The sequence below is a fragment of the Schistocerca nitens genome, chromosome 3, assembly GCF_023898315.1.
Source record: "Schistocerca nitens isolate TAMUIC-IGC-003100 chromosome 3, iqSchNite1.1, whole genome shotgun sequence".
Classification (NCBI taxonomy): Eukaryota; Metazoa; Arthropoda; class Insecta; order Orthoptera; family Acrididae; genus Schistocerca; species Schistocerca nitens.
Genome location: NC_064616.1, coordinates 556,607,139 through 556,623,566, shown reverse-complemented (window position 1 = coordinate 556,623,566; position 16,428 = coordinate 556,607,139). Strand labels below are relative to the sequence as shown.

Sequence of the window (16,428 nt, the reverse complement as noted above, 5' to 3'; positions counted from 1 at the left end):
CGTCGCCATGACTTTAGCCGTTGACGGTGCAGCTTTGAGTTTTTTCTTCGGAGGAGAGGTCATGTGGTGCCAATACATGGACTGCCGGTCTGTTTCTGGTTCGAAATGATGACCCAAGTTTCATAGCTTGCTACGATGTTCGACAAAAAATGATCACGATCAGCCTGATAACACGCAAGCAGTTCCGCACAGATGGTCCTTCGTTGCTGCTTATGGTCTTCTGTTGAGTGGTGAGGAAGACAGCAGACACACATCTTTGAGTACCCCAACTGGTGGACGAGTGTGTCAGCACTGACACCAGAAACGTCGAGTAGTGCAGCGAGGAGTTTGTGACACGTCGATCAAGCCGAATGAGAGTGTCTGCACGTTCCAACATTGCAGAAATCACAGCCGTGTGCGGTGGCCGCAACGCTAGAGATGGGACAGGTTTGCGCGATGAAAACAGACGCTTCGCCCAACTCCTCACCGTGCTTTTCTTCACTGCGAGGTCCCTACAGACATTCTGCAAGCGCTTGTGAATATCTGCGATACTTTGGCTTTCCACTGAAGGAAACTTAATGACAGTTCTCTAATCAAAACGCACTCCGTTACAGAAGCCTTTTTGAAGGCTACGCATAGCGCCGCCACCTATCAGAACTTCATGAAACTGTTGGAGCTGGAGCGGAAAACTCCGTGATGTCGCACAACAAATTCCACGTTTTCTCAAACGAAACTGGCCGAGAAGTAAAATGTGCTGCATTACTTATTGAACGCCCCTCGTAAAATCTGTGGTAAGACCGATTTTATAAGTAAAATTACCTTTGTTTCCGAAGGGACTCTCTCAGTAAACTTCAGCATGAATTTAGGAAAACAATGAAAAATCAAAGGCAACAGAGCTGGACAGTGATTGAATTTAGCTGTTTCCGAAGACGTATCCAGTGTTTAGCTGATGTACCAATTAGAGCTGCAGAATTACTTTTATATTTTTAATTATAAAAACGGTTGACACCTTTGCCAACATCATGTTTTGTTCCACAGTGGTGATGCAGAGCTTCACGGTGGCAGTTTCCAGTCCTGAAGTGATACGTGACAACAACGCGCTGCTCAAATGCGTCGCTCCCAGCTTCGTCAAGGACTTCATCACAGTCACCTCCTGGCTACAGGACTCCGCTTTGAACATATATCCTTCCAGCGATGGAGGTATGTAATTTACTAAACAACGCTTATCAGACTTTTAGACCTAGTTGCAATATTGATCCTTAACAGTTTTTGTTTTCCTGTGGGATTATTAATGAGTTTTAAACCTTATCCCAATTCACCATAAGAAGGCTATATACAGTAATTACTACTTTCTAAGCAGTCAATATTTGGTTTTACTTTCCGTTTACGACGCAGTCACCAGCTTATTGAACATCTAGCAATCCTTGGGTGATTGTAAGTTCGGTGCAGCGTCAGCCAGTTGCTGGAAAAATTGAAATATTAACTGTACTGCATATCGTTGTTCCTCTCAGCCGGCCTGGGTGCCCGAACGGTTCTAGGCGCTACAGTTTGGAACCGTGCGACCGCTACGGTCGCAGGTTCGAATCCTGCCTCGGGCATGGATGTGTGTGATGTCCTTAGGTTAGTTAGGTTTAAGTAGTTCTAAGTTCTAGGGGACTGATGACCTCAGAAGTTAAGTCCCATAGTGCACAGAGCCATTTGAACCATTTTTTGTTGCTCTCAGCTTATTCTTTTGGACTTACCAGACACCAACGGAAGATCTTATCACCAGATGTGTCTGCCAATTCTTAAAACTAGCCAAAGGAAATATGTTTTCAAATATGGAAGGAATGTCATAAAAGTTCGTGTAGTATGTCAAAACTGATCTACTTGACGTAATTAAATAAACCTACAGTAATAATGTTCTTTGACCCTTATGTTAATATCCTAGGTGAGACCGTCACAGTGAGTTGTGAGCTGCCAAGCACTGGCATAGAAGTTACTTAAGTGGAAGCTCAAGCCACGGTAGTTGGCAAAATAAGAGAATTCCTCTTGTTTAATTGCTGCAGCGTGGATTTATTAAATATCATCAGTAACAAAGAACGTTGAAAATGCAATATTAGCTAGAGCGCACCCTGATACACAAACAATTCTGGGCTCTTCTAGTCTAACCAAATGAGCCTCCCCTGCATCTACGTCGCGAAAACGTGAGCGTAAATTTTTTACTAAAACGGTCGCAGTTAGCACAACGTCAGATATTACGTGGCAGTTATACCTGAACTGGGCTGTATTTCTCAAGTCCAGATATTGGCTCAGTAAAGGTCTTTTATCCTCTCGCTGCCGCATACATGGATACTAATCCATTTCTCAAAAGAAACCTGTCTGCACAAAGATTACTCTGCGTTGAAGATTACCGTACCAGTATACTGGAATTATATGTTGTATTTGATCTGGGCTTTGATCGCGGTTGTTCAAATAATTGCATTTTGACAGAGTTCTTCTCCAAATATAACAACACAAGGTTCTTCTATAGCGACTCTTCGAAGAACGAAGATGAATGTCGTTGTGCTTATTGGGATAGCATCTGTTATATTGGAATTAAATTCAAGCTACCTAAGGAAATAACGATTATGGCAACAGAGCTTTTGGCTATACTAACAGGCTTTTAATAAGCCCAGAAGAACATGGGCTACGAGTTCGCCATCCTTTCTGATACTAGATCACCACTAGAACGGTCAAGTCATCTGCTCAACGTGAGATCGAACCACCTAGTAGCAAATTACGTCATGACTCTGATATTACAAATCACCACTACGAATCGAAAAGTTACCATGTACTGGGAAAAAGAACACTGTGGCCTTACAGGTAACGAAACAGTAGACAAGCTACCCAAAGCAATAGCATGTACATTGCCAGTTGCAGATCTTTTAAACGTCATTAAATTAACAATCAGGGGAAGTGGAACACAGTATGGCAAGAAAATTGCAGATATAAAGGCAAAGATTACGCCAAAGTGAATCCGATGCTGACTTCTGGTACGAGAAAAATAGATGCTCCAGAAGACTCACGAACACTACAAGGCACTTCACATCAACCACAACTGTTAAAGGAAGCATCTACATCGTACTGGTCTGTTCCCATCTTCACTGAGTGACTGCGGTGAAGAAGATGTTCAGTCACATCTTTCTTTACTGTCCGAACACAAAAAAAAAAAAAAAAAAAAAAAAAAAATGCTACAGGTCATGTAGTGCAACTTCTGCTCATCACTGGATGCTGTTTGTCTACAAGTGTCTTCGTATGATCTGCTTGAAAGGCTTGAGAATATATAGTCTTTTACATTCTTTTTTATGTATTAAGAAGGCCAGGTCAATTTTAATACGATTGTATTGTAATTTTATGTTTATATTGCGGTACAATGTCTTAAATGCTTGGTGTGCGTTGCTTTTCAAAACGTTAAACATGTATGTTGAATGATTATACGACTCCTGCTCAGATGCCAACATAAAAGTAGTTTTCTCAGGTGTGAAGAAATTACGATAAGAATGGTCGCTATGGAAAACGAGCGCCAAAGCAGTTCTCATCCTTTTGCAATGATTTCCGTAGTTACGATAGGTCGTCTGCTTTGAACGCCCCTTCTGCAGGTGGAAGGCGTGAGACGGCGACAGCCGAGACGTGCAGGCTACTCCTATCGCCGAACATCAGCTTCGTTCTCCACTCTGTGTGTCCCGTTGGGAGCTTACACAGCCCCCTTGACCCTCTATCACCTTCGCTTTCTTTTTCTGTATTTTTGAACATTAAATAGTGTAACTGATCTTCAGCTGCGCAACCAACATATGGTTTTCTATGACGATCATACCGCCATTAGGAGAAATAGAAGGTATTATTTCGAGACACACGGTGGCCTCTTCATCCTAGGGGGGGGGGGGGGTGTTGTTGTTGTGGTCTTCAGTCCAAAGACTGGTTTGATGCAGCTATCCATGCTACTCTGTGCAATCCTCTTCGTCTCCGAGTAATTAATACAACTCACGTCCTTCTGAATATGCTCACTGTATTCATCTCTTGGTCTCCCTCTGCGATTTTTACCCTCCAAGTTTCCCTCCAGTACTAAATTGGTGATCTCTTGATGCCTCAGAATGTTTCCTACCGACCGATCCCTTCTTCTAGTCAGGTTGTACCTCAAATCTCTCTGTCCCCCAATTCTATTCCGTATCTCCCCATTATTTACGTGATTTACCCAGCTAATCGTCAGCATTCCCCTGTAGGACCATATTTCAAAAGCTTCTATTCTCTTCTTGTCTAAATTGTTTATTGTTCATGTTTAACTTCCATACATGGCTACACTCCATACAAATACTCTCAAAAGAACTCTCTGACGCATAAATCCATATTCGATATTAACAAATTTATCCATATTCGATGTTAACAAATTTCTCTTCTTCATAAACGCTTTCCTTACCATTACCAGGTTACATTTTATATCCTTTCTAGTTCGACCGTCATCAGTTATTTTGCTTCTCAAGTAGCAAAACTCATCTACTACCGTAAGTCACTCACCTGATTTAATTCTACTACATTCCATTATCCTCGGTTTGCATTTGTTGATATTCATCTGATATCCTCCTTTCAAGACACTGTCCATTCCGTTAAACTGTTCTTCCAAGTCCTTTGCTGTCTCTGACAGAATTATGACGTCATCGACAAAACTCATTGTTTTTATTTCTTTTCCCTGGACTTTAATTCCTACTCCAAATTTTTCTTTCGTTTCCTTTACTGCTTGCTTAAGATACAGAATGAATAACATTGGGGATAGGTTACAACCCTGTATCACTCCCTTCTCCACTACTGCTTCCCTTTCGTGCCCCTTCTAGGAGGTATCCTGGCAGAGAAGTTATGCAGTAGTTTGCTCTTCAATTGTACCCATCTACATGGTAACTACGGAAAAAGGCTCCAGAATGTTAAACTCACCATGCTGGCCTTTTATATCCTTGGGTTACCCTGCCATATTGGACAGTGAAACCTGGTCACTAAATAAATTCTTGGAAGTATTCATTTTATCAACTTAAATGGCTCTCTCGACAAGGACATAAATTTCTACAATAGACCTCGTGTTCTAATTTAGATACATGGGAACTGAACATATTAAAATTCTGAATGAAACATAACTGTTATATACAGAGTTTAGAAATGGCAAGTGTTATTATTTGTACAAGTACTAGTTCCTTTCATTTAACTACATTCCACCTTTGATAACATATAAATGTCCTCTGCTTTCGTTATCCACTAGCGAAATAAGAAAAAAGAGGATGATCATTTCGCCCTATATAGGTAGGCGCCAACAGACTCTTTTTTCGCAACTGAAGGAGAAAGTTGGTGATGGTAATAAATTTCACGAGAGGAACCTGTAGCAACGCAACCTCCTTTGTTTTAATAATTCCCACCCCAATTCGCGTATCACGTCCGTGGCACTCTCTCCCCTATATCGCGATAATACAAAAAGGGCTCCCTTCTTTCAACTTTTTCGATGTCCTCCATCAGTCCCATCTGATGTGGATCCCACACCGCAAGCAGTACTCCAGAAGAGGGCGAACAAGCGTTATGTAAGTAGTCTCTTTAATAGATCTCTTGCGCCGGCCGCTGTGACCGAGAGGTTCTAGGTGCTTCACTCTGGAACCTCGCTGCTGCTACGGTCGCAGGTTCGAATCCTGCCTCGGGCATGAATGTGTGCGATGTCCTTAGGATAGTTAGGTTAAAGTAGTTTTAAGTCTAGGGGACTGATGACCTCAGATATTGAGTCCTATAGTGCTTAGAGCTATTTGAACCATAGATCTGTTGCATTTTCTACATGTTCTATCAGTAAATCGCAGTCTTTGGTTTGCTTTACCCACAACAATATCTGTGTAATCGTTCCAATAAAGTTATTCATGATTGTAATCATTAACTATTTAGTTGAATTTACAGTTTTGTGTCATTTTTCTTCTTCAGTGACCATATACCTCTATTTTCAGTTAAAGGAGCACTAAACAGTGCAGAATACATCTAAAATGACGTCCAGTACATTTTTGTCGTTAGCACAAAGGCGTGCTCTTCCAGCACTGCAGTATGATATAGCCCATCGCAGTCATCAAGATGTTCGTCAAATCAGCCGACCAACACATTAATCGGAAGTTCCCCCTATTTAGCACGTGTGAAATATGATAAGACGGCTTATGATCTGCTCTGCATTATCTGCATCATCCCATGACCGTTTGCGACAGCAGTTGAAACTAGTGAAGAACACAGTTTCTCAAGATGACGCACATCTCGACATTATTTCTCTGCATAGTTTATGGACTGAAGTGCATAACGTATGGTTCATTAAGAGCTACCATAATTTAGTGACGTATTACACTGGCGTGGAAGTTCCACGAGTCGGTTTCTGAGAAACAGCGAGTCGTCATAAGGACCGAGTGGTGGATGGTGAAAGTAATACACAAATAAGAACGGACGAAAAATGAGTAATCCAAAACATGAAAGACAAGAATCGTCAACAGCGTGCAAGGACACAATAACAAACGGAGATGAAAACGAAGAGCAAGCGATTATCGCTGTGCGAAAATAACATCAGCGATCGGACGCACGCTGAAACGAGCACACTTTCGTTCCAGCTTACACCTCCAGAGGGTCCGTCCATCTGACGCGACGTCCACGTTGCGCGCAGTACGGACGTTAAGCCAAAGTACTTTGGATGGCCCACGCTAGTGCATCCATCTCGATCTCGATGTCAAACTCCGGCGAGGACACTTAACGTGGGTTAACATCCCAGCCATGTAGACAAATATCGGGTTAGAGCAGAGGTGGGCAATAGTTTTGGCTCGTGGGCCACTTTGTGGAAGCAGAGGTTAGAGGAGGGTCCCACCTTATAAAATGATCGTATGCGTTAGTTAACTTTACGTTTCAGAAGAGATATAAATTGTAACATAAAAATTATGACTGTCTTGGCTGGCCGCACAAAAATCGTTAGCGAGACACATACGCCCCGCGGTCCGCTATTTTACTGCGCCTGGGGTACAGCTTTCCTTGTAAAATAAATATTCCTTTTGTTGTGAGGGCGGATGGGGGCGGATGGGCTGCTGATATAATATGATAATAAATGTTTACTGTGGGTCAGTAGACTTTCTGGAACTATATAAAAAGTTCTTACTTAATAACTTTTACACTGTTACTTTGTACACTAATATTAGTTAATATATTAAGTGAATCACAGAAATTACTTTATTAGAATAGTTTCGTGGTCTTACGAAATCCACAGCTAATTTTACTTCAGGAGTTTAACATACAACAGCTTAACTAGAACTACAAATAAAAATATTTTTAATGACAGGGCCCATAAATTTAAAGTAAATCCTATAGAAAAGAAACAAAAGAAAAACCTAAGTTAAGGATTCCCACCATCAGTCCGTCCATTATCAAAGTGTCCTGAAAACATCGTTGATCCTCCATATAATGTCCTCAGTGGTTTTCTTCTAGTATTGTAAGGAATTGCAAGGACTATCACTTCTACATTTCACCAAGTTGGAGAAAACCCGCACATTTTCTACAGTGACCTACACCTACTAGTACGATGAGAAAACTTCAGACGTTCTGTACAACTTTATAAACAAACATAACTATTAAAATTCAATAAATATTATACATTGTAAATGATTATTTTACTGACGATAACATGAAATGACATGTTGAAGCAAGAAACAAATGATGCAACCCAAGAAGCAGAGCATAAAACTGTGACGATTGTAGATTTCCCCACAGACGTAGCTTTTGTCTCAAGTTTTGCTTGTGCAAAGTAAAGAAATTAGGGAAAGGAAAATGTCTATGTCACTGTTTGTTTCAAATGTAATACTTCATAAAACTGCATCGCTGGCCGCTGTGGCCGAGCGGTTCTGGGCGCCTCAGTCCGCAACCGTGCTGAAGCTATGGTCGCAGATTCGAATCCTGCGTCGGGCATGGATGTGTATGATGTTCTTAGGTTAGTTAGGTAGGGGACTGATGACCTCAGATGTTAAGTCCCATAGTGCTTCGAGCCATTTTAACCATTTGAAAACTGGATCATGGTAGATCTGTAAAGCAGAACAAAGCTTAAGTAGGATTCACTCATATTAAAACTGATGGAAAAAAATAATTTGACTGAATAAAGTATGAGACGGAGAGGTTCAATATCAGAAATCTTTCTTCGAGATATCTTGGCAGATGGAGACTAAAAATGATAAAACTGTTTCAGATGCATGGTGGCTTGAAATAACTGACTGAAAAGGGAGGTGATTTAAAGTAGCTTGAAAGCTGAAAATTCAAAAGAGGTATCAAGGTATGTTTTAAAAGGTGCAACCCTGGTTATAGAATGAAGAACCTATCAGCTTCAAATGTGGGTAGCAGGAGAGAAATGGGAGTATCTCATGTGTCTAGCTCCAATTACCATTCCGCAGCCGGCCGCGGTGGTCTAGCGGTTCTAGGCGCTCAGTCCGGAACCGAGCAACTGCTACGGTCGCAGGTTCGAATCCTGCCTCGGGCATGGATGCGTGTGATGCCCTTAGGTTAGTTAGGTTTAAGTAGTTCTAAGTTCTAGGTGACTGAAGACCACAGATGTTAAGTCCCATAGTGCTCAGAGCCATTTTTGAACGATTCCGCGTTCAACGTCGTTACAGTGGTTAGTGCTGCCCGCAGAATGCGCTTCTCTTGCCGATTTACGTAAATTGTGGTTGTCTCTGGAGGTGGACTGTTTACTAAAATGGTTCAAATGGCTCTGAGCACTATGGGACTTAACATAAGGAGACAAAGACGCCAGTATCAGCACCTCACTGAGTTTGAACAAGATCGTGTTATACGTAGCCAAGGAGCATATTGGAGTACGAGAAGGTGGACGTTCCTTCTAGAGTACTGCAGAAAGACTTGGCAGGAATGTAGCCACTTTAAATGATTACTGGCAGCTGTGTTTACGAGAATGTATAGTCGCAAGAAGACCGGGTTTCGATCGGTCACATGGCATTACCGAGAGGGAAGATTATCGTGTTCGCCTTATGGCTCTGGCGCGTCATACTGCATATGCATCGTAAGGAACTGTTACAGATCGGTTACTGCAAGGATAGCTCCGAGACAGAGGCCCTGTAGCGTGCATTCCACTGACCCTAAACCATCGCCATTTGCGACTTAGGGGTGTCAATAGAGAGCTCAATGAAGCTCAGGGTGGAGGTGTGTTGCGTTTCCCGACGAAAGCTGGTTCTGCCTGGTTCCACTGATGACCATGTGTTGGTTAGGAGGAGGCCAGTTGGGATTCTGCAATCAACCTGCCTCCATGCTAGACACAGCCGACGTATACGTGGAGTTGTGGTCTGGGGTGCGATTTCGTACATATACATCTACATCCATACTCCGCAGGCCACCTGACGGTGTGTGGCGGACGGTACCTTGAGTACCTCTATCGGTTCTCCCTTTTATTCCAGTCTCGTATTGTTCGTGGAAAGAAGGATTGTCGGTATGCCTCTGCGTGGGCTCTAATCTCTCTGATTTTATCCTCATGGTCTCTTCGCGAGATATACGTAGGAGAGATCAATATACTGCTTGACTCACCGCTGAAGGTATGTTCTCGAAACTTCAATGAAAGCCCGTACCGAGCTACTGAGCGTCTCTCCTGCAGAGTCTTCCACCGGCGTTTATCTATCATCTCCGTAACGCTTTCGCGACTACTAAATGATCCTGTAACGAAGCGCGCGGCTCTCCGTTGGATCTTCTCTATCTCCTCTATCAACCCTATCTGGTACGGATCCCACACTGCTAAGCAGTATTCAAGCAGTGGGCGAACTAGCGTACTGTAACCTACTACCTTTGTTTTCGGATTGCATTTCCTTAGGATTCTTCCAATGAATGTCAGTCTGGCATCTGATTTACCGACGATCAACTTTATATGATCACTCCATTTTAAATCACTCCTAATGCGTACTCCCAGATAATTTATGGAATTGACTGCTTCCAGTTGCTGACCTGCTATGTTGTAGCTAAATGATAAGGGGTCTTTCTTTCTATGTATTCGCAGCACATTACACTTGTCTACATTGAGACAGCAGCAGTACTCTCGTGGTTATCCCAAGCGCCCTGACTGCAAATTTCTACGTCAATCTGATGATTTGACGTGTTGTGCTGCCATTCACGAGGAGCATTTCAGAGGTTGTTTTCCAACAGGATAACGCTCGCCTCTGTACCGCTATTGCAAATCAACACGGAGCATCAAAATATTGCCTTGGCCTACTCAATCACCGGAACTATCTCCAGTCGGGCACATATGGAGCATCATCAGACAACGACTCCAGTGCCATCCACAATCAGCATTAGCCGTCCCTGTATTGTCCGACCAAGTGCAACAGGCACGGAACTCCATCCCACAAACTGACATCCAGCACCTGTACAACACAATGTATGCAAGTTTGCATGCTTGCAGTCAACATTCTGGCGGGTTCACAGGGTATTCATGTACCAGCATTTCACATTTGCAGTGGCCTATCATGGGCTTGCATTAACCTATAATCTTGCAATGTTAATCAGTTAAAAATGTTACCTAGACAATGTATTCCCGAAATTTCGTTACTGTATATTCATTAGTTTTTGGGGTTGCGATATTTTTCCGTCAGTTTTTATGGCAAACCAATCATGCAGAAGTAAAATCGAAGTTCAAAACAACAACATATTGAACTATGCACACTGTGAAAAGATATATGCATCTGGTACAATACATGTAGCAATCTCATTGATTCTGTGCTTTCTTAGGTGTCATGGCACAGCCCCTGGTTTTCCTGTAATGGGGTGTACTAGTGGAACAAGGGGGTGCCACCCCACTCTCCATTGTTGCCAGATGTATCCAAGATGGCGGCCATGACGTCATCCAAGATGGCGACCACTAGACTTAGCAACAGCGCATGACATCATCCAATATGGCGGCCGTTACGTCATCCAAAGGGTGGATTTTGGCGGGAAGATAGTTTAGTCGGGCTACCTCCACTAAGCTAGCCCCCCTCCCCTCTCCTACCCCAGAAAATGGTGGTCAGTTCAAATTCCATCAGGACAATGCAACACACCATGGCTACCTCTACTAACCTAAGAAAATGGCGACAAAATAGGTCACTTGTGCTACCTCCACTAACCTAAGTCATCCGACTGCCACCTCTTCCTAGGGATTGGTGGGAAAATGGCTCAGCCTGCACTGGGCTTCTGGAGAGAGGAAGGAGTGTACTTTATTTATTTTGGAACAATTTATTTAGGGATGCATTTTGAGAGATAGTATATTTATTACACTGATACAAAACACACGCACTGACATGATTGGGGTCACACAACACAGCCTACAGACATGTAAACTACTCCTAAATTACCGAAATAACCCCTGTATAAAGCTCTGCAGACGCACTTGCTAATTGTAAACTGTCAAAATAATACATTGCATAGCCTACAGACCCGCAAAACACTCGTAAATAATGCAATACATTTATGTCCAGAGAGCCAAACAACTTTTAAATCATCGAAATAATAATCCATCTAAAAGACTCTGAAAACATGCTTGCTAATCGTCAACTGTCGAAATCATGCACCAGTCTTTATTTAAACAATTTGAGGCACTATCACCATCCAGTGTGTTCGCCACAATGTCCAGAGTCCAACTGACCTAGTACACACTATCACCACCAGAAGGCACTGTCGTCCATTTCATTCAGTGACGTAATCCAAGATGGCGGGGGAAAATGGAGGGAAACAGTGTGTTCGCCACAAGTTCCGGGTCTAGTACACAGTACCACCACCAGAGATTTCTGTAATTCCTCTCATCTCTTCGACCGCTTTCTCTCTCACAATTCTAACGGGAGATGTGTGACATGTCTAGTCCATATGTCCACATAGTGAAATCACAGATCGTGCTCTAGAAATCTGTTCCACCACTCGTGATTCTAACGGGACATGCGTGATGTGTCTAGCTCATGTGCATGTATACTGATGTTACAGCGTCTAGCCCACAGGGGCATACTGACGTCACAGATCATGCAATAGAAATCAGCTCCACCACTCGCGATTCTAACAGGACATGCGTGACGTGTAACTGACGCATCGCTGCATCTAACAAGATTCTCAATGTTAAACCAAAGTCACATCGGTATGTAGAAATAATAACCAAGTCCAACTCTCAGAAATGGTATAGTGGCCCACTAATACTTAATGTTCACTTTCTTGATGTCTCAGCTTGTCTGCATATAAAAACTCTTACCCTAACATGACCTGTTTACCAAAATAGTCCACAATTTCATCTTTTTCACTGAACACATCCCTAATACTAAAAAAATTCTCTATTTTATCATCTCAAGACTTTCCAAATGATTTGCTTCAGCGTTTACAAATCTAAGGTAAATGTAAGAAACACTAGTCTTAATACCAGTAACCTAGAATTACCTGTATATAGCATTCACGTTCGAAAATCACTAAGCTCGCAGACTTTGAGCGAGATGCAATAAAAACACCTAACTTCCTTGATCAAGAATATATCTAATTGCATTCTCCTCAGATGAGTTCGTAATATAAACATAATGACTTCAGATTCAGAGGTTGAATTCAATATCATCCAGTGTGTATTCCAAAAAGCATCTTCACTCATAGTATGAATTCCATAAATTATCATAGACTCAGTTCTTGAGGTACTGGAAGCATCTGGCTAGTACATCTTTCATATAGGTACGAAAAGCGGTTCACTATACTTTCAACAAGCTAGTTTCAACTACTTTTCAAGGTCATCCGACAACCCACTTTCCACAACCGAAATATATGCCCAAGGATCATTTTATATAGGAAATGTCTTATGATGTTTGGTAGGTTAGTAAATAAGACAGGTAAATATTATCCTACAAAATATTTATTAACTTTTGCATATACATTTAAACACAGAAAACAACTCTTTCCTTATTTTTGTTAGGTGTAGTTTTAATAACGTCCAATTTAACTTTTAACTTAAACCCACATCTGAATCATCTATTTCTTTCTCCAACCAGTAATTTGACAAATACACAGAAGGTATATTCTCGAATTCTAATACATATCTGATTTTCTTCCTGTAAAATATTTGTTTTATCGCTTTAACTATTAGCTCTGATCCCTCATGCAGTTCTTCTAGGCGGGAGCATTCGGGGATTTTAATATTTCCTCGTATTTCCTCCATGACGCTATTGTTAAAGCGTTCCACGTCTTGCTGTGTGTATGTCGGCAACTCTTCTGCTTCACATTCTTGCGGATTTCTGTATAGAACTTTAAGTTTGCAAACTTTTCAAACGAGTTTCCATTAAATGTAGTAACTCCATTAGTTTTAAACTCGGCAAATGGCTGTTCTATTGCTAGGTGGGCAACATCCAGCTCACCACACTTAGACAGAATATAACCATCCTTTTTAAGCCGATCCAAATGGGAATAGAGCTTAATAAACACATTTTTCGTGTATCCATTAATATAGTAAACGTTCTCGATTCCACTTATTTCGGCCAGTACACAAACAAGTGACCAGTTTCCATGGCTGTTTACTTTAAATGTCAGTATGTTGTATTCCCCCTTCATAGTCAGATTTTTCTATACAGAATGTGTAAATCCGTACGTAAACTTGGCCTGCACATCGGCAATAGCTTCTTCCTTTTCCAATTGCAGCTTATATTCTTCCTTTATACCAGTTGTCTTCTCCATATAGTCCAGTTTCATTTTCTTTATTTCGAGGTCCTCCATTTCCAGTTTTCGTTACCGTACACGTAATACATTAACTGCACTTAAAGGAGTAATTTCTTTAATGGGGAATGGTTTAAGTCTGTTTGATACATTGGTGCTTTTTCTTAAGACTTGGGGTGTAACATTATTTGCAGGAACCAGTCCCAATATGGCGATATCTATATCGGACGGTATTGTGCAGAACACGGTTCTAGACTGAGAAAAAGAAGTTTCTCCTGCTTTAATATAACACTTATGCGTAATACTTATATTGGCTTTGTTGGAGTCAGAGTTAGGAACGTCCACGTAGTTTACAGGTAGATAATTAAAACTGCATGCAGACAGAGAATAACTTATAAGCTTTTCTCGGTGCAGAGAGTCCGGCAGAATTACTTGCACACAGTCAGTTTTTGGGTGTTCTTATTACCCCAGTAGACAAATTTTAGAACGTTGTTAAACATCACACAGCTTGTGTTCTCTAAATTATTAGTTAGCTGACACCACATGGATACAATTGTCACAGAGTAAAGTGGAGCATATTGTAACTACTACTTGTTGGTGTCTAATACACTTAAACATCTTTGCAGTGGCTCGAACACACGATCCATTCTGTAGTTGTATATTGTAGCCTCCAGCCTGGTAATACCATGTTCCTTAGCCAGAAAAGACGTAAAATTTTCCCGTAGTCGCGTATCTGGACACTTTATAAAATCTATAAGATGGTTACCTAAAACTTTGTTTACTCCTGGACTTGTGATTTGACATATAAATTTGTTATAATTAAACAGTCTTTTCCAGCTGTTTTATCGTTGTCCACAATCACGTTGCTGCTTCCTGATGCTCTTCTTCCATGCAGAAGTCGTGGGTTGATATTAGGTAGTCGCAAATCTCCTTTTTATTAAAATTTCCCGCAGAGTCTTGCGTTATGTCTGAATCCAAAAGGTAATAATCGTCTACAAGTAGCTGCTGTATTATTCCAGGCAACTCTTCCATTAGAGCATCCAATTTGACGTCCGCTAATTCCACATTATATGGTATAGCTACAGGATTTTTATATTTCTTCGAAATCATTTCCAGTGCTTCCTTGCCGATTTTGTCCAATATTCCTCTTGCTGTCACACTGTCACTTCCATGCAGGAGAAATGGTAGCTTCGTCGTGATACCATGTCTTGCAGTGACGAACTTGGAGAATTTACTACGTAGATAATAGTTAAATGAGCCATATATCTCCTTCTTTAACATTACAGATCGTCCCTTCTCTAACTGCTCCTGACAATCTCCTTGATCACAGCTTTTAACTACCATAATGTTATCGCAAAAGGGTTCTGTAATAGGAGTAACCACATTTAAATTCTTCCTGCTGGAACCGCGCGACCGCTACGGTCGCAGGTTCGAATCCTGCCTCGGGCATGGATGTGTATGATGTCCTTAGGTTAGTTAGGTTTAAGTAGTTCTAAGTTCTAGGGGACTGATGACCTCAGATGTTAAGTCTCATAGTGCTCAGAGCCATTTTTTTTTCTTTCTGCTAAGATGCGTACCATTTTCTGTGTAATTTATGTTGTCAAGATTGTCAAGATTGTCCAGGTTCTCCAGTAGTAACCATAAACCAAAGCGTTCGTCATTTGGTCTTGTCTTCCTCTCTAATACTTCAGGCATGTTAAGCACTTTGAAGGAATCCATGTTGACTAGGAAGAGGTGGTGGCGGTCGGGTGACTTAGGTTTGTGAAGGTATCCCAAGTGCCCTTTCTTTCCCGCCATTTTATTAGGTTAGTAGAGATAGCCCAAGTGGCCTTTCTTTGCCGCAAAAGTTCAAATTTCCCTCTAATCTCTAGGAAGAGGTGGTGGTCAGATGACTTAGGTTAGTGGAGGTATCCCAAATGACCTATTTTCCTGGCATTTTCTTAGGTTAGTGGAGGTAGCCATGGTGTGTTGCATTGTCCTGATGGAATTTGAAATTCACGCAATTTTTTGGGGAGGGGAGGGGAGGGGGTTTGGTTAGTAGAGGTAGCCCAATTGACCTATTTTCCTGGCATTTTCTTAGGTTAGTGGAGGTAGCCATGGTGTGTTGCATTGTCCTGATCAAATTTGAATTTCACACAATTTTTTGGGGAGGGGAGGGGAGGGGGGTTTGGTTAGTAGAGGTAGCCCAAATGACCGATCTTCCTGCCAAAATCTTCTATATTGGATGACGGTATGGCCGCCATCTTGGATGATGTTATGTCCTGTTGCCAAGTCTACAGGCCGCCATCTTGGATGACGTCTTCGCCGCCATCTTGAATACATCTGGCGACAATGGAGAGTGGGGTGGCACCCCCCTTGTTCCACTACGGGGCGTTTCTGTGTGCTCAAGGTAAAGAAAGCATCAAGCAGTAGTCACCCATCATCTGAACTTCCAAGTTCCCTTATACCATTGTCCCATGTCCTTAATATCCTGATAGAACATTTCACCCTTTCCTCACAGCACCCTGGTTTGGAGGAAAAGAGTCAAGGTATGAATTTAAAAACTGTGGCTTCAAACTCGTAGAGCATAACAGCGTTCTGAATTTCGTCAGCATGTTCTCAACTATGTCGATATACTTTGGGCTGTGGTTGTTTCCCATGAACTTTCGCACCACACACTTTAAAAGTACAGGCTTCTCGCTCCGTAGCATTCACTGAATGAAGGAAACTTTCGTCTAGCATTAATTTCCGATTATCAGAACCAGTGAATGCGCCCTCTTTCAA

General features: G+C 41.8%; 1 protein-coding gene across 1 annotated transcript in view; it reads left to right on the top strand.

The window, feature by feature from the left end:
* The first annotated feature begins 1,001 nt into the window (after positions 1–1,001).
* The window catches only part of LOC126249332 (Down syndrome cell adhesion molecule-like protein Dscam2), a 562,422-nt gene continuing 546,995 nt past the window's right edge, over positions 1,002–16,428 (top strand). The window contains exon 1 of the mRNA XM_049950988.1: positions 1,002–1,179. Within this exon, the coding sequence (XP_049806945.1) occupies positions 1,002–1,179 (178 nt within the window). The remainder of the gene's footprint in view (positions 1,180–16,428) is intronic.